Source organism: Gopherus flavomarginatus, chromosome 2 (genome assembly GCF_025201925.1).
Source record: "Gopherus flavomarginatus isolate rGopFla2 chromosome 2, rGopFla2.mat.asm, whole genome shotgun sequence".
NCBI classification, from domain to species: Eukaryota; Metazoa; Chordata; order Testudines; family Testudinidae; genus Gopherus; species Gopherus flavomarginatus.
In genome coordinates, this window is record NC_066618.1 from 187,301,119 (window position 1) to 187,328,564 (window position 27,446).

The window sequence follows — 27,446 nt, forward strand, 5'->3', positions numbered from 1 at the left end:
GGGAGAGGTGTTACACCTTACTTTTGTTGCTTTTTTGCCCACAACAAAGGTCTAATTCAGAGTCTCCTTAGTGATTTGCACCAGGCAAGGCAGCATTCATACTGGGTGCCAAAACTTCTCCACCCATTAGCTCAGGGGTGGCCAACCTGTGACTCCGGAGCCACATGCAGTTCTTCAGAAGTTAATATGCGGCTCCTTATATAGGCATCAACTCTAGAGATGTAGCTACAGGAACCAACTTTCTTGCTCAACCCCTGGCTCTGCCACAGGCCCTGCCCCCCACTCCACCCCTTCCAGCCCGCTCCCAAGCCTGCTGTGCTCTCACTCCCACCCAGAGCCTCCTGCATGCCACAAAACAGCTGACTGGGAGATGTAAGGCGAAGGAGGGGAAGCACTGACGGCTGAGGGCTTCCTATGCATGGGAGGCACCGGGAACAGATGGGGGGGTGGGGCTGCTGACATATTACTGTGGCTCTCTGGCAATGCACATTGGCAAATTCTGGCTCCTTCTCAGGCTGGCCACCCCTGCAGTAACTCGTAAAGCATCAGACAGCACCCAGGTGGGCACCTGTTAACATACAGCCCCATGCCTGGCTCTTTCGCTAGCCCTTGTGCGGGGCTGATCCAATGCAGCAGGGCCCAGGCCGCCCCACCGCAGCTTTACCCCTTGGCCAGCTCCCAGGCACTACCCAGGACTCCGCCAGGCCTACGCCTCTGCGTCAATCAAGGCAGCGAAGACCATGACATCACCAGACGTCATATGGAAACACCCCCTTGGCTGGCACGCGCATTGGCTGCCCAATGAGTTGGTGCCGGAATTAGGAAGCCGGGGCGCAGGGATTTGAGGCGACAGCCCTAGCACCGCCCCCAGGCGGAGGGCGATGCGATGAGAGCCAGACTTTCGCTGTGCTTGGTCCTCCTGTTCCGGCCGCTCCGCTGCCTCACGTGACGTCCTCGCGCCGTCGCCTTGGAGACTGGAAGCAGCGGCGCTTTGGACGTTCCGGGCCCACGCGCGCCCGCTAGTAACCGCCGCCAGGGGATGCGGCCCCCGGCACCATGCTCTGGAGTAAAGGCATCAGCGGGCTCGGCGCTGCCGCCGCCGCGGGCACCGGCCGCCTGCGCCATTGCGGCGCGCGCGGGGAGCGGGGTGAGCTCGGGGGTCTCGCGGGCGCCGCAGCCCGGCTGGGGGAGGGGCAGCGCAACTTCCCCGGGCGGGGGGGGTCACCCCGTGTCGCTCTCTGCCCTCGCCTGGCGCTGCCAGTTACCCTCGTGCGCCTGGCGGGAGCGGCGGGCTGGGCCTGGCCTGGGAGCCGGGAGCCCGGGTGCGCGCTGTGCCCCAGGCCCCGCAGCGCTGCGGGCTGGAGGTGTCCGCCCCCGGCTGGGGCGCTCTGCGCGCACGGGCTGCCCCCACCCCGACAGCAAAGGGGGCTTCCGGTCTGCTTAGCGAAGGCGGCCCGTGACCGGAGCCCGAGCGCTTCTGGGCCAGGCCTGCTGGTTTCTAAAGCCAGTGCAACTGTGCCGGCGCCTTGTCCGGCCGCCCGTGATGTTGTGACAAGCCGCGTTTAGGAAAACTGAGCGGGGGGTCCCAGCTGTTGCTTCCCTAGGGTGACTAAATCTTCTGATTTTATAGGGATGGTCATGATATTTTGTGCTTTGTCTTATATTGGTGCCAATTACTCCCCACCTCCCAATCCCGATTTTTTTTACCATTGCTGTTTAGTCTCCCTGTGCTTCACCTGAGACAATGCACCCTCCTGCGGAAATGCTATTTTCTGCCAGTTGTTGGAATAAACTATTACTTTTTTTCCAGTTATTCTTAATCCAGAAAACTAACCCTATTACACTTTAAACACGTCTACAGGAGATTTGAATCAAACATAACTATATATTCTGTACAGTTTGGTGGGAGTTGTTACATATAAAATGGGTGTCGTCTTTACCACAAGTCAACCTCATAACTCTTCAGTAGCCACAGCACTCCAGCCTATCTCGGGTTCCCTACAACAATCCCATCTCCTCACACCCCATTTGAAAAAAACAAACTGCAACAATATTTGCTGTGTGTGTTTTTTAAGTTTTGTTTACAATGGTAAATATCTGATTGTAAATAAATATTTTCAGTTTGAAGGGTCATCAAGTGCAGCAGAACCTCAAAGTTAGTAGTTCATTTAACACAGTTTTGTAGAGTGTTTGCTCTCCATTCTCACCACTACCTGATTGCATAGTTCAGTTCCAAATGAGGTGTGTGGTTGACCAGTTAGGGTATGGCTACACTTGCACTTCAAAGCGGCAGCGCTTTGAAGTTTCGAGTGTGGTCGCAGCGCCAGCGCTGGGGGAGAGCTCTCCCAGCGCTGCACGTACTCCACATCCTCTACGGGTGTAGCTTGCAGCGCTGGGAGCTGTGCTCCCAGTGCTGCAGCACTGTTTACACTGAGGCTTTACAGCGCTGTATCTTGCAGCGCTCAGGGGGGTGTTTTTTTTCACACCCCTGAGTGCGAAAGTTGCAGCGCTGTAAAGTGCCAGTGTAGCCATGGCCTCAGTTTGTAATTCTGAAGTCCTACTGTACTTCAATAAATACTGCAATGGCAAGTAACTGCTAATGAAGTAAGGGCAGATCTCCACTTAAAATGCGGCAGCGATGTAACTGTACCAGTACAACAGTGCCAGTGTATTACCTCAGTGAAGACACTACTTCACTGAGGGGAGAAGTTCTCACATGAGCGTAGTAATTCACCTCTGCAAGAGGCAATAGTTATGTTAACAGAAGAAACCCTCATAAACATAACACTGTCTACACTTGGGGTTAGGTTGGAATAACTGCGTCGCTCAGGGGTTGTGGGTTTTTCACACTCGAGTGACATAGTTACAGCAATGTAAACTTATAGTGTAGATCTGACCTAAGATTGTGAACGTAGGCCACAAAGATACCAAGTGCCCTCCACTCCCACAGACTTGAGTAGGTGCTGATGTCATTATTTAAGCCCTAATCCAACGACCATCTGTGTGTGAGTAAGACCTCATTTACACCTAAAATTTAGGTTGACTTAGCTGCGTCACTTAGGAGTGTCAAAAATTCACACTGTGTGAGAGATGTAGTTAAGCGGACCAAAGCCCCAGCATAGACCCTGCTAGGTTAATGGAAGAATTTTGTCAGCTACTGCGTCTTAAGGGAGTGTGCTCTCTGTTGCTGTAGTAAATGTCTACACTGCAGTGGCAGAGCAGTTATGGTGCTGTACCACTTGTAATGTGGCTTTACGCATGAGGAGTCCTACTGAGTTCAGCAAGATTACTCACAAGGGTAATACGTTACTAGAAAGTGCTCAGATCCCATGGTGATGGCATACAACTGTATTAAAAAAGTGAACAGAATAGCTGACTGCAAGGTGCTTTGCACTCTAACTCTAGAATCCTGAGCATATTGCAACAATGTATGTTGGGGGAGATTTTTGAATTTTATAGTAGATTAAAGTAATGCCAATTTTTAGTTATTGGAAGCATGTAGTGAACTACTTATAGGAATAAAAGTGTTAGTGAATGTACTTTCATATTGACACAGTAACTTGTGTTTTTTGTAGACTTAAGCATCTCTGTGGCATCATCTTTACAAACTCACAGTGTCAAGGGGAAATTTTCCTTATCGGGGAGTAGAAAGCTATTCTTTGACACCCATGCTCTAGTGTGCCTGTTGGAAGAAAATGGTAACTTTTCTGTTACAAATTATTCAAATATGTAAAGTGATCTATAACTGTTTTCTGCTGTATCATTTCAGTGTACTAAACTTGTGCAATTATTTCTCTGTCTCTCTTAAAAGTGTCATTCTTAGTGAGATAGCTTTTATAAAGATTGCTTAAAACCTACTGAGATATTTATTCTGCTTTAAAAGGACATTATTAAGATCAAATTTTGACCTTTGTTATTTTGGATTTACATCTGTGTAACTGAGGTCAGAAGCCTTGTAATTGCCCTCCTTTTGTATTTTTTTAATTCTCATCCATAAGATTGTATCACTGCCTTTATTGTGAACCTGCAAATGTTGAAAGTACTTCTTGGGGGATTATTGTTTTGCAAAATATCTTAGAATGTTGCAACTGTTATAAAAATCAGCAGTAGTGAGTTAAATCATAATACATTTCACTTTACATATTGTTACATTTTACAGAATCTCAAAGACTGGTAGACCTAAAACAGACCAGCTAGCTTTGTTCTGATTTATTGGATTGTGCATGCCTTTTACATTTTTCTGAACAAGTAGTCTACTAAAATCAGGTCACTGCTCTTGAAGAGCAAGGTTATAACTTCCAATAACATGCTTGTTCACAAAAAACTAAGCAGGCATGAGAGAGAGAATATGACATTCCCATCAATATCCACATCTGTTTTAATAAATAAAATACCAGCATCCTATATTGTTGTTGAGGGATAGTGGTGAACAGTAGAAGTTGCCATTTAGCTATACTGCAGTTGTCATTTTATGGTGGAGAAACCTTGGATGTTTATGTGTTTTAAATTTAATTAATTGAACAGTAACACTGTGTTCTGTTATTAGTTCTGAAAGGAGGGAGGAATGTTTGTAGCCTCTGCCATGGCCGTAATTTATTTAAAATCTTTGTGAATAGTATTTGAAAGAGACATTTCTGAAAAAATGGTTCAGGCATAATTTTGCTATGTTTTGCTGTATTTTGTTTTGCTTAGGGTTCACTACTCAGCAATCAGAGATCATTGTATCTGCTTTAGTGAAAATTATGAACACCAACATGGATGTGATTTACAAGGACATGGTCACAAAAGTACAGCAGGTGAGATACAAGAAGGTATTGGATTTAAAGAAAACCAAAATTTAATGTTTCTACAAGTAAAACAGACTCCTCACAAACACAAATGAATTAAGCCTCAGAACTCGTTACTGGCCCCATGCACAAGGCACAAGGAGATGGCATGGCTTGCTCAGCATCCCTCTTGAGTGCACGGCAGCACTGGGAATAGAACTCAGGCATCCTGGTTCTCATTCTGCTGCACTGCATCGCAACCCGGCCTCCTTATTGCTGCACAGTAAGTAACTAGAACCAGACTGCACTGGTATCCCTACCCGCCACAATGGAACAGGATGTTTCTCCAAACTCCGCGGGCTCTGCTCTTCCGACACTCACGCACAGGAGATTGTGCGAAGCTAATGGCGAGGGGTAGCCCAGTGGCCTGGCTACTGTGCCACATGTGGGACCCTCCTGGGGCATGGTGTGCCAGGCCCTGCACCCCCAGGAGGACGTGCTCACCCCTCCCCCGTGGCGTTACCTTTAACAGGGCAGCCCCAGGAGATGAGTGAGCTGTATATAGAGAATACAGGGAGCTGGTTTGCTGGGAGGTGGGGGGGATCAGTCCTCTCTCAGCCTGGGTCCTTACACTGGCGCACCTCCTGAGAATGACCATAGCAGCCTCTTTCTCTCTCTTCCTTCCCTGCTATCAAGGAGCCAACTTTGAGGGGGGTGGGAGGAAGCGTAGCCAGGGAGGAAGAGAAGCAATACTCATTTGTGAGATACAAATTGCTGGATGGACAGTGCTGCTGGCTGGGATGATTTAGTTGGGGTTGGTCCTGCTTTGAGCAGGGAGTTGGACTAGATGACCTCCTGAGGTCCCGTCCAACCCTAATCTTCTATGATTCTATGAAAAAATAACTTGGTGTTTAAGGAATGACTGTACTTCAAATTGTACCTTACATTTTCAACAGCAAAGAAATTTGGGGTTAAATATACAATGTAAGCATCCCTATGTATCTTCTGGGTGTTTTCAAACTGGATACTTGATTTATATTTAGTTTTGAGGCCTGATTTTTTTCCCCCATATTCTCAAATACACAAACAAGTGTTACTTTGAATTTTGAATTTCAACTATTGTGATTCAGTGCATAGGCCAGATGCAGACTTTTCAAGCTCAAGTGCAATATATGCCCTAATTTTTGGATTGAAAAGGTAATTGACCAGAGAATTTTTAGGTAAGAGACTGAGATAAATGAGGTATGTGACACACACAAATTGACTGGCATATGAGATATAGTGAATAGTGCATGTCTTCCCAAGAAGGACAAACCCATTTGCTATCACAAAGAAGTAAGGGTTTTCTCAGTTCTTCTTTGAGTGATTTCACTTGTCCATTCCACTGTAGGCATTCGTGCACTCCAGTGCATGGTTCTCAGAGAAATTTTCCCTTAGTGGTATCCATTGGGGTATCACAAGTTCTGTTTGCTGCCTCACACCTATGCACAGGCATAAAGGGTCCAACTTCCCCTGACCCCCCTCATTTCCTTCCTATCACCCATGATGGTTATTAGAGTTTCTTGTCCTTGCTTCTTCAATTTTTAGTTACATTCTGTAAATACAGTACACCCTTGCTATAATAAACACATTGGGATCCAAGCCATTTGTTCATTATAGCCAGGGGTTTGTTATAGCAAAAGAGTGCTCTTGAGGGTGGGGAGTCTGACAGCTCCTCCAGTGTTGCAGCTGCAGCAGGCCTGGAAGTGGAGTCCAGAGTCCAGCCTCATTATAGCTGAAGGTTCATTAATATGAAGGGTTTTATAGCGAGGATGTACTATAGTAACTGCTGTATAGGTAGTATAGTTTAATAGGTAGTCAACTTAAAAAAAAAAAAAGTTGTTTTGTGTGGTTCTGGCACCCTGTCTCAATACTGGCCTTGGTACTGGAATTATACCATGTTCTCTGGGTTTCAAGCCCTGCCATTCTTACCATGAGGCAGTGGCTAATAGTAACCCTCATCCCAGCTACCTTAAGTGCTTGGGGGAGGCTCAAATGGTTGACCAGTGTGCCATTTGCAAGGGCTGTAAGCCCCATTCTAAAAAAGGCAGGGCAACCAGACTAAAACAGTGCCAATTCGAGCAGCAAATATGTTGTCCATCTGAGCTGTCTATCTTGGTCCAAGTACTGAGCACCTTGGTATTGGCCAGTAGCACGCCTCTGGCCCTGCCAGTACCAAGAGGCAGCTTGGTGTTGCTAATACTGAGGAAGAGGCATTGGAAATCAGACTGTGTGCCAGGGTCACTGGAAGATGTGAAGAGGTTGAGTTCTTCTAAAGACACAGGAGTGTGTTCAAGAGGAACCACTCCCCAGAGCATGCCTTTAAATGGGAATTTACTGACTCCAGAGCTTAGTTTTGGCCTGCTGAGACCAGCTCCCAAAGTACCTTCGTTGGCATCTCCTCGCACGACGGTACCGCAGAGTGTCCTCCCAGTGCCATCTACTGCTGAGGCATTTGAGGCTGCAAGAGAGTTGCTAAATCTCTCAGTGCTGTCATCATCAGCAGTTCAAGAGACTCACCTGGCACCAGTGCCCAATGTGCCACCGTCAGTTCCTTAACCTCTGCACTAGGCAATTCCATTGGGTTCAACCATCAGAGTATCAATTAAAGGAGTACTATCTGAGGGAAAGCTACAGATGATCTCTGCTCCCCTTTCTTCAGACTCTGAACCTTCTTCGCTAGTACCAATCGGTATGGCACTGCCATGGTCACAAGAAGAGGCTTCTCCTTCATCAGACTCTGAAGTGGGATCCTATGTAGCCCAACTTAGCGAGTCCCACCATCAGGAGTATGTCACCTGCCCGATGTGAGTTCAGCCTTAGTTCCAGAAAGGGATTAATAGAACGGTCTCTTGAGCTACAGACAGTTGGGGGCTGGAGCCATAGCAGTGGCCCTTCTGGAGTCTGTGGGGCTTCCTCCCTGATTCGAGAGCGTTTCTACAGCCACCTTAGCAGGCTCCACGTACTGGTCATTGGGTGCATCAGTGCCAAAAGCATCCTATCGTCAGTACTGAGCCTTGCTCTGAACAGATTCAGGGTCCCTCTCATGACCAGTTCCCAATACTGCTGGCATCCTCTTCTTGGTCTCCTGATGAGGCAGTTGTGGTGGAGCCTATTTTTCTGCCTTCTGATTATTTTAAGACCCATCAGGAATTGTTGAGGAGGATGGCTATGGACTTAGACATCCACCCAGAGGAGGCCTGGGAGAAATCTCATAAGCTAATGGATATTTTGATATCAGCATCTCCAACCAGAATAATCTCGTTTATAGGGAGAAGTCTTAGAGCCTACCAAGGTCCTCTGGCAGACCCCAGCTTCCCTGCCTCCAAGGGCGGCTCTAGGGAGTTTTCCGCCCCAAGCACGGCAGGCAAGCTGCCTCTGGCGGTCCGCTGCTGAAGCCGCGGGACCAGCAGACCCTCCGCAGGCAAACTGCCGGAGGCAGCCTGCCTGCCACCCTCGCGGTGCCAGCAGAGCGACCCCCGCAGCTTGCCACCCCAAGCACGCGCTTGGCGTGCTGGGGCCTGGAGCCTCCTCTGACTGCAGAAAGAACAAAGAGGAGGTACTGTGTTCCCTCTCAGGGAGTTCAGGCACCTGTGTAATCATCCCCCTCCAGATTCCCTTGTCGTGGCAGCAGCAAATGAGAAAGAGAGACAGACAGGACACAAGGCAACAACCCCCAAAAATTGAGGAGAAGAAGCTGGACTTACTTGGGAGGAAGCTTTATTCCACAGGAGGATTACAGCATCATATTGCAAACCAGCAAGCTTTGCTGGGGTGTTACAATTTCATCTCGTGGGATATAGTTTCATAGTTTCAAAGACAAGCTCCCAGACAAGGTGAAACAGGAGTTCCAGTGTTTGATAGAGGAGGGCAAGTTGGTTGCCAGAATGGCTCTGCAGGCAGGTCTTGATGCAGCAGATTCTGCAGCTTGCAGCATGACCTCTGCTATCATGATGAGGCACTCGTCCTGGTTACACTCTTCTGGCCTCCCACTAGAAGTACAGCAGACAATCCAGGAATTATCTTTTGAAGGGCCGTAGCACTTCTCACAAAAGATGGACAAGACTCTCTGCATACTCTCAAAGGCTCCAGATCAGAGGTCCCCAACGTAGTGCCCATGGGCGTCATGGTGCTCGCCTACTGGCCGCTGGACAAGCAGCCACTGAAATCCTGCCAAGAAGTGGCAACGTCAAGAAGCGTTACCGTCTAAATCCCGCCAAATTTCGTGATGACGCTCCTTCATAGTGGCATTTCGGTGGCGATGCCTCTTGACGTTGCCACTTCACGGCAGCATTTTGATGGCTGCTTCTCCGACGGCCACGGTCCTCGGCAGTTAGTCACCTGGCGCTCACCCCTGAGAAAAGGTTGGGGACCATTGCTCTAGATCAACCCTGAAATCCCTGGGCATTTGCACCTCAGCAGTGAAGTGGGAGACCTTTTTTTTTTCTCATCAGTCCAGAATTTTGGGGGGTTTGCCCCTCAAGCCCAAGATCTGTCAAGGAAAAGGAGCAGAGGTTACAAAAGGCACCCACCATTGCCCTCTCCTTTGTCAGCCACCAGATCGTCAAGGCAGGCAGCATCTTCCAAGAGCTCGTTTTGATGGGCAGGTCAAGAGCATTCTACAGGTTCTAAGAGTGCCTTCTTTTTCTTTTACAATTTTTTTCAAACTGTCTGTCCCACATCACAACAGATTGGTGGGTTCTAAGCATGGTGGCAGTGGGATATAGGCGCCAATTTATTTCCTTCTCTCCCTACCCCTTCCCTGTCCCTCGTCAGGGACCCCTGTCACAAAGCAGAATTATTACAAGAAATACAATCACTTCTCTTTGTAGAAGCTATAGAGGTGGTCCCTCCTTTGTTCAAGGGAATACTCCCAATATTTCCTGGTCCCAAAGGCAAAAGTGAGTCTAGATCTAAGGCAGTTAAACAAGTTATTACAAAAATCACAATTCCAAATGGTCAGTCTAGCTTCCATAAACCCTTCCCTGGAGCTGGGGGACTGATATGCTGCTCTTGACTTAAAGGACGCCTACTTTCACATGGCGATTCATCAGGGCCACAGAAAATTTCTGAGATTCATTGTCAGCAGTTGCCATTATTCGTTTACAATGGTTCCCTTTAGTCTCTTCGCTGCACCACTTGTTTTTCAAGGTGCATGACAGTAGTAGAAGCTTTCCTGTGGAGGTTGGGGTCATGTAGTCCCTTACTTGGATGACTTGGCCTGCTGATTAACTCAGAAAAGTAGGTCCTGTCTGTGATACAGAATTCATTGGAGTAAAGTCATGGACTCTGCAGCAGCCAGGACCTTACTATCGCAAACAAGATTTCAGGCAATGCAAAACCTCATTCTGGACTTAAGGGCTTATCCTCTCACCCTGGGGTGGACGTTTAGGCATAAGGCAGAGTGCACTTATGTGGTCCAGTAGTTCAGACTGTGTCCGACTCCTTCAGGGCTGGTTGACAGAGGTGTATTCTCTAAAAAAGCACCACATAGATATGTTAATGCATACCAAGTCACATCTTATCTTCCCTAGATTGGTAGATAGACCCAATAAACATCTGCAAGGGTGTTCCTTTCATCCCACCTCAACAATTTCTTACTTTAGTCACTAATGCCTCAGACCTGGGCTGGGGCTCATGTGGGACCCTTGCAGATGCAAGTCTCTGGTCTCCCCAAGATCTCAGCCTACATATAAACATCAAGGAGTTTTGCTTACCTTGTATGATGTTCCTCCCTCTCGTTAGGGGAAGGGGAATATTGGTGCCAACCAACAATATGACCGCCATGTTTTATGTAAAGAAACCAGGGGGAGACCCATCTAGGGTAACCAGACAGAAAATGTGGATAATTGGGACAGGAGATGGGGGGTAATAGGAGTCTATATAAGAAAAAGACTCCAAAATTGGGACTGTCCCTATAAAATCAAGACATCTAGTCACCCTAACCCCATCTCCTCTACTTTGTTGGGAAGCAATACTCCTCTGGGACTTCTGCAATGACACCTCTGTGCTTCTGAAAACAGCCTACCTCCTGAGGATTTGGAATATGCTAGCACAGGGGTCGGCAACCTTTCAGAAGTAGTGTGCCAAGTTTTCATTTATTCACTCTAATTTAAGGTTTTGTGTGCCAGTAATACATTTTAACATTTTTAGAAGGTCTCTTTCTATAAGGCTATAATATAGAACTAAACTGTTGTTGTCTGTAAAGTAAATAAGGTTTTCAAAATGTTTAAGAAGCTTCATTTAAAATTAAATTAAAATGCAGAGCCCCCTGGACCGGTGGCCAGGACCCAAGCAGTGTGAGTACCAGTGAAAATCAGCTCACGTGCCGCCTTCGGCACCTGTGCCATAGGTTGCCTACCCCTGTGCTAGCAGATCACATGAGCAGTTTTGTTTTTTTTTTAATAATCACCACGTGTAGACCCTTTGCCCAGATATAACAAGGTCAATTTTCCAGCTCTGGGGAACTCTCCAAATGGATCCCTTTGCAACAAAGAACAACACAAAATTTCACCCATTCTGCTTCAGAGCAGAACTGAGCCTGGGTTCATTAACAGATGCTTTTCTACTGCTGTGGTCAAAGGGTCTGCTCTACTCTTTTTTCCCCCTCTCTGTCTTGTTCCAAAGTTCTGTACAAGGCCAACCAGCACAAGGCCTGTCTTATAGCAGTTGCCCTGGAATGGCCCCATCGATACTGGTTTTCACATCTCTTGAGAAGTCCAATCAGTCCCTCACTATTACTCCCACTTCACACAGACCTGATTTCTCAGAAGTTTGGCTGCCTCCTCCACCCCAATCTTCAGGCCCTTCACTTGGAAGCCTGGAGACTGTGGTTAACTTCAGTAGAGGAGTCATACTCTAGAGAGATGCAGGAGGTAGTACTGAATAGTAGTAGAAAACCATCAACTAGGACAATTTATCTTGCTAAATGGGAGAGGTTTTCCATCCGGTTGAAGCTGAAAGGGGTCTCCGCTATTCTTGCTTAGTCCAGCCTATGCTGAATAGATTGTTTGTAGCTGAAATATCAAGGATTGGCAGTTAGCTCAATCACATTACATCTAGTGGCTGGATCAACATTCCACCATCATGTGGATAACCACTCCCTTTTTTCCAACCTGATGACTATAAGATTTTTAAAGAGTTTGGACAGACTGTTTATTCAAGTACAGAACCCTGTTCTGCCATAGAGCCTGAATCTAGTCTTAACAAAGCTGATGGGTCCCCCCTTTGAGCCATTAGTAACCAGCTTTCTGTTGCACCTCTCAGTTGAGGTAGTGTTTTTAGTAACCATTACGTCAGCCGAGAGAGTTGAGAGCACTAGTATCAGATTCTCCATATATGGTTTCTTATACAGATAAAGTCTACCTTTGTCTCTATCTAAGCTTGTGTACAAAAGTGGTCTCCACTTTTCAGATCAACCAAGCAGTTTCCTTAACCTTCTTCCCAAAGCCTCACCATAGTAAGGGAGAGGAGAGATTGCACACACCCTAGATCTCAGAAGAGCTATAGTAATTTTATCTAGAACAGACTAAACGTTTCCATTCTTTGTTTAAATTGTTCATTCCTTTTGCAGTCACAGGCAGTCCTGTTTCCATGCAAAGGAGTTTGTCATGGATATCCAGTGTTATTCACCTGCGTTATGAGTTGGCTAGGCCCAGATAGAGTACTGAGACATTGACTAGATGCCAAGCGACTTCTGTGACATTTCTGGCTAACATGCACATTTGCAAGGTGGTGACCTGGTCATCATGTCACACTTTTGCTTCTCGCTAAGCAATCTCTCAGCAATCTAGAGACCATGCTAAATTTGGACAAGAAGTCCTCCAGTACCTGTTCAAATAGACCCTGAATCAGTGGTGCTGGAGGTGCGGTAATACGCCCTGGCTTGAAGTGGTTTCCATCATATACAAGATATGATTATTTGTCACTATGATTATTTCCTGAAACTCATGGATTATTCTTGATGTTCTCTACAGTCAGCCGGGCAGCTCTATGTGTCTTTTGAATTTTTTTGGAGGGTGGTTCTAAGAAGACCCCAGACCTATTTGCAGCTGGAAGTAGACCAGTAGTGCTAGGGTTGCTCAAAGCCCCCTCCCAGCCACCAGCAAATGGCTTATAGAAGCTAGCTCATCTCTAGCCTTTGGTCACAAGGGGTGACTCAATAGCATAAGAAAGTTTGTTCTAGTAAATTATATGAATGTCTGAGAGCCAGGAATTTTTGTGTTCTAATTATGGCTCTGATGCTGACTTTCTCTGTGGCCTTGTTCATGTCCTATAGCCTCTCTTAGCATCCTCATATATAGCATGGGGAAAAATATTTACCTCCATTACTACCTGGATGGTGTAAAGACTAGTGTTAGTACAGTTATAGAAAAATGCCTACAATTACAGAGAGAACTGGGGGGGATGAACGATAGGGTAAAACAAGTGGGAGCAGGCCTTTCTCCACTTTTTGTGTTCTCTGTCCTGTTTGCTGTCCTCAGTGAAATTGAAAATATGTATAAGATAATACTGCTTATTTAAAATAAACACAGGGAAGATATCAGGACTTAGGCATTGTTTAATAGTTCACTTAAATTAAACATTGAAGTAATACTGCTATTGACATGTCTTCATAACCAGAGCCAGTTGATGATCATCATTAGCTGTAACAATTAAAAAAAAAGAAAAAGAAAAACACAAGTTATCATGGCTTTGTATTGGTGTGACTAATGGACCTGTTGAGCACTCCTGAGTAGTTATGGCACCTAAATTGCATTCTCTGGGGTGTTGAAGTAAGCATTCTTGAAACTGATATCTTGAATTTGGCTGAACTAGGAAAGAACATTTTACTGAAGTGCTGTCTTTATATGCTGTTCTGTGCATCTTTTTTTATTTTATTATAAGAGGAAAAGAGCAGTTTGTCACAAGTTCTTATTCGTATTCTAGGTTAAGTACATGCCTACAATAAAATGCCCTCTTATTTGACTTGGTACAGTATGTAGTATTACATGTATTCATTAGTCTGCAGACATTACGGCTGGCAGGTGCAATATGATTGATATGGTCTGAATGCACTTATTTCCCCATATCCTCTCCAGCTCTTTGCATCACTGGAGCCACTAGTTGCTTTAATGTTACAACACCACACATACAGCTGCAGCAGGAAGAGAAAGAAAGCCGAAAATATGAAGAGAGGAACTACCAGTGATTATATAATTCCACCAACCTGTAGATGTTTCAGAAATAGCTAGTGTTTTGTGCTAGCTCTAAAATTTAGCTAGCTTCTGAGCTTAAATTAGCCATCTTATGTTAACACATTCATTTAAAAAATGTGTGTTCCATATCCAGGATGAAAATTGGTCAGTCTAAAATGGCTGGATCGCAAGTCTCAATTAAGTGACACAGACACTGAAATAATAGCATTTTAAATATTATATTTGTACAGAAGTGAGAAGTTTTTTAGGATGTTGCAATTGTTATGGTATGAGCTGAATTTTCTTTCTTCTTTCAAAGGAAATAACGCTTCAGCAAATAATGTCTCATATTGGTGGTGTGAAAAAGGATATGATTATATTAGAAAAGAGTGAATTTTCAGCACTCCGAGCTGAAAATGAGGTAAAAAACACATATGCAAACTACAGTAGCACTATTTTTTGTATACCACATAGAGAAGTGGTTCTCAATTTTTTCCATACAATGACTTCATGTTACAACAGAAAAAAGCTTTGAGATGCCCCTCCCAATTTGCCATAAAGTAAGGGAAGGTGGTCATGAGCCCCAGTTTGAGAACACATAGCTTAGAGGAAAGCCTTGCATCAAGCTTTGTTGTTGTGTTTTAAAACTTCTCTGTGTTGGGAGGAGGGGAGGGAAAGCCAAGAGTAGAGGAATCATAGTATCAAGTGGGGAGAGTTGCTTGCAGAGCTCCTAGTAACCTGAAGAAGTAGTAATATAATATAATTAATCATTTACGGCGTTAAAAAAATTGATCCAGTAGTAGTTATACAATTCATAGTTGAATCCATGTCTTTTAAGATTTTTAGGCTCCTTTGGGGACAGAATTAAAACACTCCTGGCATATGTCAGATATCCATTGCTTCTCTTCCTAGAAGCTGAGCATATCCCTTTGCTGTATAGGGACCCTATCAGTCAGCCCAAAGGAGTGAAATTAGTCTGCTGAAGAGGAGGAATCTTTACCATCTGGTTGGCAGATGTGGTTTAACAAATTTACAGCGAACAAAAAGATGTTGAAAGAAATCTTGTAGAGCATGGTAGGTTGTTAACAATTCTGCCAAAGGTCACAATTACAGGAAACAAAATAGAAGATGTTCTGTTGGCTGTTGAGAAGGGAAGAATTGTTTATCCTTAATCTCATATATTTAGAGGTGAATGAGCAAGGAAAAAATAATGGGACTGTTAACTTAAGGTGTTTCTGAACTGTGTTTAACTTACATAAATTGGAAACCCAATTATTAGGGCTGTTGATTAATCGCAGTTAACTCACGCAATTAACTCAAAAAAATTAATCATAATCTCAGTTTTAATTGCACTGTTAAACAATAGCATGCCAATTGAAATGTATTAAATATTTTGGATGTTTTTCTACACTTTCATATATATTGTATTTTGTGTTGTAGTTGAAATCAATGTACATTATTTTTTATTACAAATATTTGCACGGTCAAAATTATAAACAAAAGAAATTGTATTTTTCAGTTCACCTTGTACAAGTACTGTAGTGCAATCTCTTTGTCGTGAAAGTGCAACTTACAAATGTTAAGTTTTTTGTTATATTACCGCACTCAAAAACAAAACAATGTAAAACATCAGAGCCTAGGAGTCCATTCAGTCCTATGTTTGTTCAACCAATCGCTAAGACAAACAAGTTTGTTTACATTTACAGGAGATAATGCTGACCTCTTTTTGATTACAATGTCACCTGAAAGTGAGAACAGGCGTTCTCATGGCACTGTTGTAGCCAGCATTGCAAGATATTTACGTGACAGATGCGCTAAAGATTTATATATCACTTCATGCTTCAACTACCATTCCAGGGAGCATTTGTCCATGCCAATGACAAGATCTGCTTGATAACAATCCAAAGCAGTGCGGACCGACGCATGTTCATTTTTATTATCTGAGTCAGGTGCCACCAGCAGAAGGTTGATTTTCTCTTTTGGTGATTCGAGTTCCGTAGTTTTTGCATCAGAGTGTTGCTCTTTTACGACTTCTGAAAGCATACTCTGCACCTTGTCCCTCGCAGATTTTGGAAGGCGCTCAGATTCTTAAACCTTGGTTCGAGTGCTGTAGCTATCTTTAGAAATCTCACATTGGTACCTTCTTTCCATTTTGTGAAATCTGCAGTGAAAGTATTCTTAAAATGAACAACATGTGCTGGGTCATCATGCAAGACTGCTATAACATGAAATATATGGCAGAATGTGGGTAAAACAGAGCAGGGAATATACAGGTCTCCCCCCAAGGAGTTGAGTCACAAATTTAATTAACACATTTTTTTTACGAGTGTCATCAGCATGGAAGCATGTCCTCTGGAATGGTGGCTGAAGCATAAAGGGGCATATGAATGTTTCGCATTAGTATTATTAGTAAATACCTTGCAATTCTGGCTACAACAGTGCCATGAGAATGCCTATTCTCACTTTCAGGTGACATTGGAAACAAGTGGGCACCCTTATCTCCTGCAAATGTAACAAACTTGTTTGTCTGAGCGATTGTCTGAACAAAAAGTAGGACTGAGTGGCCTTGCAGGCTCTAAAATTTAGATTGTTTTATTTTTGAATGCAGTTTTTTTGTACATAATTCTACATTTGTAAATTAAACTTTCATGATAGAGATTGCACTACAGTACGTGTATTAGGTAAATTGAAATAGTTTCTTTTTTTTTCAGTGCAAATACTTGTAATCAAAAATAAAGTGAGCACCGTACACTTTGTATTCTGTATTGTAATTGAAATCAATATATTTGAAAATGTAGAAAGCAGCCAAAACTATTTAAATGGTATTCTATTATTAACAGTGCAATTAATCACAATTAATTTTTTTAATCGCTTGACAGCCCTTACCATTTATTAAAATGGAACTCTTAAAAAAACAATTCTGGAGTGTTAATAACAGAAAGAAGCTGTAGATACACCTGCTTCTAAACAAGTGTTTTTGCAGAAATAACTAATTGATACTATAAACTGTCTCACATTTGCTGGGACTAGACAATCTATAAAATGAAAAGGAAATTAGAAATATTCATAGTTTATTGATCATTAGTACAGTGCTAGTAGCTGTAATGCAGATTCACCAGTACTTTTAGGACTTTTACTTATATGTTTTTTTTTTAAGAAAATAAAACTTGAACTCTATCTGCTAAAGAAGCAAGTAATGGTAAGATACATTGTTTATATTACTACTAAGATGCAATATGACTATAATGAACATGAAGAATTTAGAGAGCCATTTTAAATATCTATCTTGTTCACTTCTAAAAGGTTTTTACTATTAAAGTGCTTAGTTGTTGTGCTGCAGGTCCCTGTATGGGGGACTGAAATCTCCAAATCCTGGAGTTTGCAGCAAAGGCAGCTTCATGTACGTATTCTTAGTGGTGCCTGAAACTATTAAAACCTAAAAATATGTTTTAAATTGGATTTATTTTTCACACTCTTAGCTGTTTTCCTTTATTTGCATTTCATTGATTGAATTAAGCAAATGTCAGTTTCAGTTCCATGGTTAAGACTGAATTGAGTTCTGTTCTTAAGGCCACTTTGTTATCTATGAATTCCATTACTAACTGGCCTCTTTCAAAATGATTGCTGTCTCCAATTTTCAATGGGTGTGAAGCTATGGGATGCCCTTAAATAAAAAAACAAAAAAAAAGTCCTCTTTCAAAATGGACACCACTTCCCATTGTTCCCAGTGTTAATGAAGCCAGACTGCCCTTAGGAAAAATGGCTGTCTCCTGAGGACAGTCTCAGGGTTCCTATTCACCACTCTGCCCTACTTTGCTCCTCTCAGCTGAAGAGAGGACACACCCTTCCACTCCCAGGTTGCTGATCTAATGCTTCTCCACTAAACTATCAAGCTGTTGACATAGCTAGACTTAGGGTATGGCTACACTTGTAGCTGTACAGCGCTGCCGCAGGAGCGCTCCTGCGGCAGTGCTTTGAAGTGTGAGTGTGGTCGCAGTGCCAGCACTGGGAGAGAGCTCTCCCAGTGCTGCAGGTACTCCACCTCCCCCTGAGGATTAGCTTACAGCACTGGGAGCTGCGCTTCCAGCGCTGGGGCACTGTTTACACTGGCGCTTTACAGCACTGTAACTTGCTGCGCTCAGAGGGGTGTTTTTTCACATCCCTGAGCGAGAAAGTTGCAGCGCTGTAAAGCGCCGTGTAGCCAAGGCCTTAGTAACTGTGTGATCTTTTAATTATTGCCTTCATCACCCCATCCCCTTCCTGTTGACTTGATTTCCATAATATTACATCATGACTAAAATAAGGCTCATATTGTACATTTGTATTGTGCATTTTTGAACACTCTAAAATATAGTTTTAAATACTTCTAATTAATCCCTATTTTTTTAGACTAGATCTATTATAATTAGTTGCATTTGATATTTATTTCCTTTTACATAGATGTTAATATCTCTATCCCAAATAATTCTTCCTAAAACTGGTAGTTTTCATTAGCAGATTTTATAGAGGTTTGAGGTCATCATAATTTGTTTTTACATAAAATTCAATTATTCAGTTACATTTTTTCTTAGTCATATAATGAAAATTTACTCTGGGTAACAGTCAAGGTTAAAATAATTTATTTGTTCTTACATAAAACACACAAATTTACACAGTATGTGAGATAGGTTTGTTAAAAGAAAATCATAACTTAAAATTTCATAATTAATTGATAATTGTAAAATATCTGTCACTAATTTTAAAGTTATTTAGCAGAATTAAAAATTACTAAAACAGAAATCAGTGTAAGTGTTGTTCATGCTAAGATAAACGGTTTTTTTATTAGCTTAATATAGTGACTTGTAAAAATAAATGCTCGCATGTCTCTAATACATAGAATTTCTTGAAATATTCATCAGTCTTCACATTTATCCTGTGCACTAGTCTGGTTAGCAGCTTGCTCTGTGGCCCACAGTCTGGAGACTGGAATTCCTCTGGGAAGTAGCAGTAAAATGGTAGCTGTCATTGAGAAGCAGCAGAACCATTTACTGCTATTGTGCGAGTAAAACATTGCAAGTAACTCTATAAAGTTTTAGAAATATAATATGTCTGTTATATAACTTCCAGGAAATATTCCATTACCTGTCTTAAGTTATCTGTAGTTTTCTTTTAAGTGCAACAGTTATTAGAGAGATGACCATTACTAGTGTTCTCTTTGCAAGCATATTTTTATATGCTGCCTTGAATAGATTAGAGCAGTAGTATGTCTCTATGGGACATCAAAACTTTACACAGACCCAGACCTGGCCTCCAAACATATAAGTTTGTCATACCTGGGACACAAGAAATGTTCTCAGCTTCATTGGATGGACATGTTATGTTGTCCTGGATCTGCTGTCAGTGTTTTAGTCTCAAAAGCAGCTGCTAGTTGTCCTAGCTTTCAGGAATCCTGTTCACCCCAGAGGTCATGAGTATCTTCCATTGATTGAAGGGGCAAAATAGGTCCCCACATACTGTGAAACTGATGCAGCCTATCAGTAAAAAAGTCCTTTTGTTGAGGTTTGCAGTAGGAAGGCACAATAAATTTGTTCCATTTCTTAGCTTATGAATTGAACAAGGAAAATGTTTTGTTTTGTTTTTTTTAATTTCCTGATATATTTTGCATAATTTTTCTCTAGGATGAAGTTACCAAAGTTCGTGCAGATAACAAATTAGGCTTCAATCTGGAGAAGAGCAGAGTAAAAGAACTGGTATGTTTTATGGATTTCTTCTAGAAGTATGTAAAATGTGAATACCATTTGAAATTATTTGGTCAAGAATGTAATTTTCATGGTTGTCAATGAAGTCTTTTGGCCAGAAGCTAGTGTGAACCATAATTATTCATCTTAATAGTGCCGTAGTATAATGCGACACCATTCACTTTTAATATTTTATCATATTTTGATGTTATTTCCTCATTAATCTGGATATTAAAAACAATGGGTTTTTTTCTAAATTATCTAGTCAAATTAAGTTTAATTGCTTTTTTAAATTACCTACATTGAAACCCTATCCTTGCCCCAATAGGGGACTAATTACATTGTAGCCAGTATGTCAGCCAACAGTTTGATTGAAGTGATCTTCACACTATCTTGTCCTAAATGGTATGGATCTGGTCACTTCTGACTTTCAAGTGATTGGTAGAACTGAAAATCTTTATGATCTTAAAGTGGAGTAATAAAAGTTACAATAAATTAGCAGGGTTTTTTCCCTCTTTTAGAGTATTATATGTAACTCTGTTTTAAGCTCCTGTAAATGCCATTACCAAAATGTATTTCAGCAAATCAAAGAAAATTATATTGCCTAACTTGAATAGTCTTTTTTGAATGACATTTCTCTACAGATTTTATTTTCCCTAGTCATCACATTTAACATTTATATTTCATAGATGTGTAGTGAGGGAATAATATTGACCATTACTCTGGGCAGTTAGCTTTGTTTTCTTTAGATACTGCTAATCTTTATTCTTTCAAAACTGGTAGATGTGCCCTTGGAAGTGATTACTCATAATGGTTGTCAAATGAGCTATCCTGGGTTGGGTCAATGACTTAATACTGTGGGTAGCCCTCTGTGCTGCCCCATGAGAGGATTGGATTGAAGAACAAATTGAAGCCTTCAAACTTTTGAACTTGTAGATTTTTCAGATGTTGCAAAAATAATGCTTTGCACTAATGTAGCACCTTTCCTCTAAAGCTCTTAACTACTTAAATAGCAAACCTCACAATATCTCTATGGGTACATAAGCATTATTGTATGCATTTTACAGATCAGTTAACTTAGGCACAAAGAGTTCGTGATGTGTCCAAGATGACCGGAATAGAGTTCAGCACAAAGCACTAGACCACATTGCTTTTCTAGATGAAACCCCCAACCTTTATGTGAAGAAGTAGACAACTGTAAACTACAGTCATGTATTCCACTGTAGTCTGTTATACAGGGCATTGTATCTTTCAAGGAGACTGCTTGCTAGCTAGCTAATTGTTGTCAGCAGACATCATGCATGGGCAGAACTCTGGCATAGAATGGGGAAAGAGGCAGGTGAATGGAAAACATGATGCTACATATAAAATAAGGTTTATTTGTACATAATAAGAAAGAGGAGAACTCAAAATAAAGGGCTGGGTGAAAGTTCTGTGGCCTCTCTTCAACCTGTGCTTATGTCTAGATGTTGTTTCTTCTGCATTAGTGAAAGCATTATTGGCATATGCACTTGGACACAGGTGAGACTTATACTTGAATGCCCAGAGTCCTATAAAAGCTGTAGGAAAAAATAAAGCACACTTACCTAGGAAGATACCTGAGGTAACTTAAATTAGTAAAGGCTTAGCCAGTGGCTTTACTCATAAAATATTTCCAAAGCATGGTAAGCTAATATTCTATCAGCATGTTGTTTAAAAATATAAATATATACACAGTATTTGTCTTACAGTTATTTATCCGGTTTCAACTTCTGCATTTAAAGGTAAGGTAGGAAAGTTTCTCTAGTGATAAGATAGGAAGCAGAAAGGCATTACTGAGGTTATGACATTGCAATAGCTAGTCAAAATGTTTCCTGCTGCTGCATCCAAAAATCCAGTTTGGGAAGAGGAGAGGCTGACTGAAATGTGGGGCATAAGCCCACACAAAGAAGTTGGGAGGGACAGTCACAAATATAACCAGAAAGACTCAGAGTTGAATGGGCAAACTAAGGCTGCTGAGAAATGAGCAAAGGGTGAGCTTTTCATTGCTCTGAGCCTAGGACTAGAGCAGAGGTTCCCCAATTTTTTGCTGGCAAGATCCCATTTTAATGAAGTATTTCCTGCCAGGACCCCAGACAGCATGGAGGATGCCATTTTGTAGAGAAAAAGTGTGTGTCCTCTGCACAGCATGACCTCACATGCACAGTATGTTCGAGATATCCTGCATGGACAACACCATTTTTTTCTACAAAAAAGCATTCTCCGCACAGCGTGACCTCGTATGTATGGTGCATGCAAGGCCATGCTGCGCAGAGCAAAACGGCACCCTACATGTAGTAGGGATCACCAGAATCTCACCTGCTGGTGGCATGTTCCTTTTGGGGCCACAACCCACAGTTTGGGAACCACTGGTACTAGGGCATCTGCCAAGAACATTCTGGCAGTTTGCTTTACCTGCTCTTACCACACAAGAAAATATCGCGAGTCTGCATAACGAAAGAGGTGGAGCCATGAGTATTGTAGAATAGAATGATCTTTTCTCTTTCATGTAATTGAATTGGAGATCCTGGCAATTTATATAAAACTAGTTCAAATGAATCTTACAGCTTGCTTAAATTTACTACAGTATTCAACATATTTATAGACATCACAGGAGTGATGTCTTTAGTTAAGATTGGTCAACACATTGTAAGACTCTGTTTCGATGGTAACCCTGCCAAACTAACCATTTGGGCTGAATTTTTCCATACTGGGTGTCTGCCTCAGGGTGAACCTCCTCCCCCTCCCATAGCCCTCCTTTTAAAAAATAGGATCAGCGGTTTCTGAGGACAAAATTAGGGAAAAATACAGTGTTTTGCCCTGTTAACAAATGCTTATAAGACTTTTTAAGATGTTGTAGTACCTCCATGTTTTGAAGCAGGGACTTGAAATTTGACAAAGGGGTGGTCTTTGTGTCAAGCATGCTGGTCCCATGAAAAAAAAATACGGGGAATGCTCTAGTCCAGTGCTGCAGAGACTGAGAACTTTCCTTGCAAATGTTGCTCCAGGATACTGTGGCAGCAGAACTGAGAGCAGGGAGATTCTCTCCCCTATGCTCTGTGTACTCCCTGCTGGTACCCAGGCAGTGAGGAGGAGGAGCAGCCTGATTTAGACTGCAGAGAGCTAAAGAATGGGGAAGAGATAAAGGAAAAGAGGGGTTGCAGGAGCCAGAGGGTGGGGAGAAGCAGAAGGCTAGTAGGACAGTATCTGTGGAGGAAGGAGTGAGAGATAAGAGCCAGGAGTCAGAGTTGAATAGGAGCAAAGGGAGTATTAGGGGAGGCACGTGGGGAGCACAAACTGGGAAATGTGGGGTGTAGATGGAGGAGGAGAGGCAGGAACCAGAGGGGGGAACTGGATGGGACAGGCGGGGGCGGGATGTATAGGAGACAGAGGGTGGGAGGAAGATGGGGATGGGGAGAGACAATAAGAGGATGATGGGAAGAAGCTGAGGGATGTGAAGGGTCAGGAGCCAAGAAGAGAATGAGTCAGGGTGGTGGGGGCATTAGGAGGAGTGGGGCTTGTAAGGGACAAGGGCTGGAGGATAGACATAGGTTTTGAGGAGGGACAGGGGAAGAACCACTGCAGCAGACACCCTTCCGGAACCAAGAATTCTCTTGTCAGCAAATATCTGTAAAACTCCTGGATAAAGTTTGTGCACCACCTGGCTCTAGTGCTGATTAACATAATAGTAGGCTGTTATCTTCTGCTACCAGTTACTCCATTAGCCCAGCGCTTGCTGCTTAGCAAATTAGTCCACATTATGGATTTTTTTCTATTACTTTTTAAAATTCTAGGAAATGCCATAAAAATGTTAAAAGAATATCATTGTTATTGGACCTGTACTTTTCACTTTTATGGATTGTTACTCAACCACTGAAAACACATATCAAATCTAAGGGCCAACTCCCTGCCAACTTTTAGTTTTCTGTTCCCCATCTACTTAGGTGCTAGAACTGTTACAAGTAGTTGCTGACTTCTTTACTGCTGAAAGTGTGCATTTCCCTGTCTTTATTCTTTTTTAAAATATCTGAATAATTTCAAACAAACAAACAACAAAACTTTGAACAAAGGCCAGACCTGGAAAATTCCATCCAAAAAAGTTGAAAAATATAAACTACTAAAAAGTGCCCATTAGAATGGAAGTTCTAGCAACCTTAAATATAGCTAACACTACTAAAATATGTATTGTGCATAATTTCACTCTAAAATTATGGAATCATTTTAAATGTAATTGTTCTTTTGAGCATGGCACCAGGTAGTGGTGATCAGCTATTACTTATTATTGTAATGTTCAATCTCTTGTCATGATGGTTTGTAACTTTGGTTGAAAAACATTGCACTTTTAAATTAGGTTCTGGTGTAGATAATCTGCCTTTTTATCACTTGTTTAAAAAGAAATATTGCGTGAAGATGTTTGTGGTATTTTTGTCCCCCTCTCTGTTCACCAGAGTCTCTCCTAACTTTGATACTGATGTGTTTCAGGTATTGCAAGCATGCAGTAATCTTTTTCTTTGCGACATGTGATATTCCCACCCATCCCCCATTTTATATGATCTGTTAGTTCAATCAAAGACACAGATAGAACTCAAGAACATTATGTGGATTTGTGATGCATCCTTCGGGTTTCATAGACCAATTAATGGATTACCACCAGACATAAACATATTATATTTGACAAATACAATGATTTTTAATAGTGTTAATTACAAATTAAAAGAAGGGCTACCCATCTTTTCTTTCACTGTCACTCCAAAATTTCAAGTGGCAAACAAATCTAATCTTGATTAAACAACTATATATGACAATTAAATCTGCTTTTTTTTTTTTTAAACTTTGTATTGGGTGGAGGGGGGCGTGTGTGTGAGAAAAGTGGCTAAAATCTAACCTTGTCCTCTTTAAGCCATGCATAAGTGAACACAGCAGAATATTTAAATCTAGCCTCAGTTATGGGGCTAGTGTTGATGAAGTGTGTGTGTGTGTGTTTTTAAGTGCAGATCTGCAATCCTTTCCCATTGCCAATCAGCAAACATATTGCCATAATTAAAGGGTGGTTTCTGGTAGAAGATCTGCTGCCCTTATAACTCTGAGATTTACTGAAACATTTGGCTTAAACTCTGTTTTCTTCCAAAGAGCAACATCTGTTCTACAATGGTAACTCTAAATATTGTTGGCAAACACAGAAGAATTCCAGCTTACGAATTATAACAGTGATGTTGGAAACTAAGCAAAAGTACTAATGTGAAGCTGGGAAGAAATTCAGAAGAGAGAATAATGCTTTTTTTGTTTGCTTTTTTCCTTCAGTATTCAATTAATGAAAAAAAACTGCTGGAAATAAGGACAGAAATAGTGGCAATGGTAAGAATTTAGAATTTAAGAATGGATTGTTGAATGATATAATAAGGCTTATTGTATTTGTGTACTGTAAGCAGGCACAAACATCTTTAACATTAGTATTTAAATGTCCATATATCAGGTATCCTAAATGTACAAAACTCAGTTTTTAGCTAGTTTTAAATAGTTTGTTGTGTACTTATATGTAGTACTATGACATTACTACACAGGTAACTGAAATATAATGCTGTACATACATGAATACTCCTGGGGGAATTCTGTGCCAAAAAATAAAAAATTCTGTGCACAATATTGTAAAATTCTGCGTATTTTATTTGCCAAAATAACACTACGTAATCATGCCAGTTTAAATTATTTTGTAATTTATTTCAAAATACCTGTCAGCAACTATGTCTGTAACAATAGAGGCACAAAAAAATTCCTCCAGGAGTAGACAGTTAAAGAAACCCCTATGACAACTCAGTTCCCGTTTCTCTGCCCCTTTTCCCCAGAGCCCATCTGCATGCCCCCCCTTCACCCAGCGCAGACACTCGCACATACTCCGTACCCCCCAGAGCCCAGGCGCAGGGCACACCCCAGCCCAGATACCCACACCCCTTACCTCCCAGAGATCCAGAGGGAGAAATAGCCCAATGCTGGGTCCCAAGCTAGCATGGAATTTCCTGCACACCGCCTCCTTCCTTCACGGCATGCTGAGAACAGGAGCTGCTGGGAATCCTCCAGCTCCCTCCTCTTCCCCCGGTAGAGTCTTCTATTTGTGAACTGAGCTCTGCTGGGTCCAGTACCCCCTCGTGGCAGCCAGCAGCTCTGCAGCCCATTTCTGTGGGAGGAAATGGAAATTCTGCGCATAACATTAATTACTGTGTGAATTTTGCATCACGCAGTGGAGCAGAATTCCCCCAGGAATACATGATGCACATGAAAGCAAAGCTCACATGGAGTTTTATGTTCTCAAAACCCTGAACATATATAAATATTCAATTCAATTATCATCTTTTATATGGTTTGAGTTATTTTGAGAACTTTTGTGTGTGACATTGTCTCTATCATGGAAACTGCTTGAAACTGCTGGGTTTTTCTACCCTTTCTAAATCTGAGCCCAGCAAAAGGATCTTCTCTAGCCTCTTTGCTCTCCCCTCCGCATGCAATTTGTCTGTTGACATCTTCAACAGGTATAACTAGTCAACTGCATTAATGTGACTCCCCAGTTTTCTGCTTCTGTACTCAGCTGTTGAGGAAATCTCTGCTTCTCTCTGATCATTCCTTTCCTCAGGAGTTTTTTGCTATCTTTTCCCAGTGTGGTTTGTGTTGGCAGAGAGACTCTTTGGGAGAGCCCCTTGAGGAAGGTAGGGGACTCCAAGCCTAACAATAGATCCTCAGCTGTAGAGTGGTACCCAGCCAGCTATATCAAATGGCTCTTGTTCAGATGGTCACCTCTTTGCACTGTCAGCCCGCTCTTGTCAATCTTCAACCTCTCGGTGTACAGAACTCATTTCAGGATGGAGATTTAAAGATCTGGCATAAGAAATCTTGGGAATTATTTCTTATATTTCATAGATCTCAAGAATAATCACATTCCAAAACATTCCTGCCACTAATGATTCCTATATTTTACATTCAGGAATAACAATTATCATATTCAAGCAGTGTACTTTAATCTGATACCCAGCCCTGGAGTGTTCACAAAGTTAATGATTTTTCTGCTATTCTGAGATAAGAGGACATCCAGTTCTACCACTTTCTGGATAAACTGCTATCAAAGGTGCAATCATATGAGCTTGCCATTTTCACCAAATCATCTAGTTCCTGGAACATAATAGATGCATAGTGAATCCTCAGAAGAGCTCCCTTACCCCACCTTATGAATTCCAAACCAACCTGGGTCTTTTAGTACTGTCAGAGGAGAAATTTGACATAACACAAGCTGCAGTTCCTCAGCACATTAATACATTCAGTTGATCCATATGATAAAAGACCTGTGAGGAAGGGAAAAGTACCTTGAGTACTCTAACTTTCATCTCCTTCAGAACTTCCCAGTCAGGCGTGGAGGTACCTGGTTCAGGATATGGACCATGTGTTGATAGTCCCTTCAGATGTCCAGTCCCTTCAGTAGTGATAACAAGGACACAGCTTTGGCAGATGCACCAATAGTGTGCATGGCAACCAACACCAACTTTTGGGAAGGAGAGCTTAGATGGGACATGAGTCATGGCAAGTGATCTTCCCAGGAATCCCAGCTCAGCATCAACTTCCTGGAGCTGTGGGAAGCAGGAAATGCAATAGTTAGCTTCCTCCCAAGAGGCCTTCTGGGAACTGCAACTGTTCGCTTGGAAGATGACAACAGAACTACTAGACTCATATCAACTGCCAAGATGGAC

At 42.3% G+C, this 27,446-nt stretch overlaps 1 protein-coding gene across 7 annotated transcripts in view; it reads left to right on the forward strand.

Moving 5' to 3' along the window:
• The first annotated feature begins 369 nt into the window (after window positions 1–369).
• The window catches only part of MCUR1 (mitochondrial calcium uniporter regulator 1), a 35,418-nt gene continuing 8,341 nt past the window's right edge, over window positions 370–27,446 (forward strand). For 2 of the 7 annotated variants that reach the window (XR_007772756.1, XM_050941650.1), the window contains exons 1-8: window positions 770–1,147; window positions 3,576–3,698; window positions 4,693–4,796; window positions 14,301–14,402; window positions 17,139–17,180; window positions 19,639–19,710; window positions 21,429–21,461; window positions 25,018–25,071. Coding sequence is in view for 6 of the 7 variants with exons in the window: in XM_050941650.1 (XP_050797607.1) it covers window positions 1,057–1,147; window positions 3,576–3,698; window positions 4,693–4,796; window positions 14,301–14,402; window positions 17,139–17,180; window positions 19,639–19,710; window positions 21,429–21,461; window positions 25,018–25,071 (621 nt within the window). In the remaining variant the exon portion in view is untranslated. Of the gene's footprint in view, window positions 1,148–3,575; window positions 3,699–4,692; window positions 4,797–14,300; window positions 14,403–17,138; window positions 17,181–19,638; window positions 19,711–21,428; window positions 21,462–25,017; window positions 25,072–27,446 lie in introns of all 7 variants that reach the window. The other 5 variants (XM_050941654.1, XM_050941656.1, XM_050941653.1 and 2 more) reach the window with 5 other exon arrangements.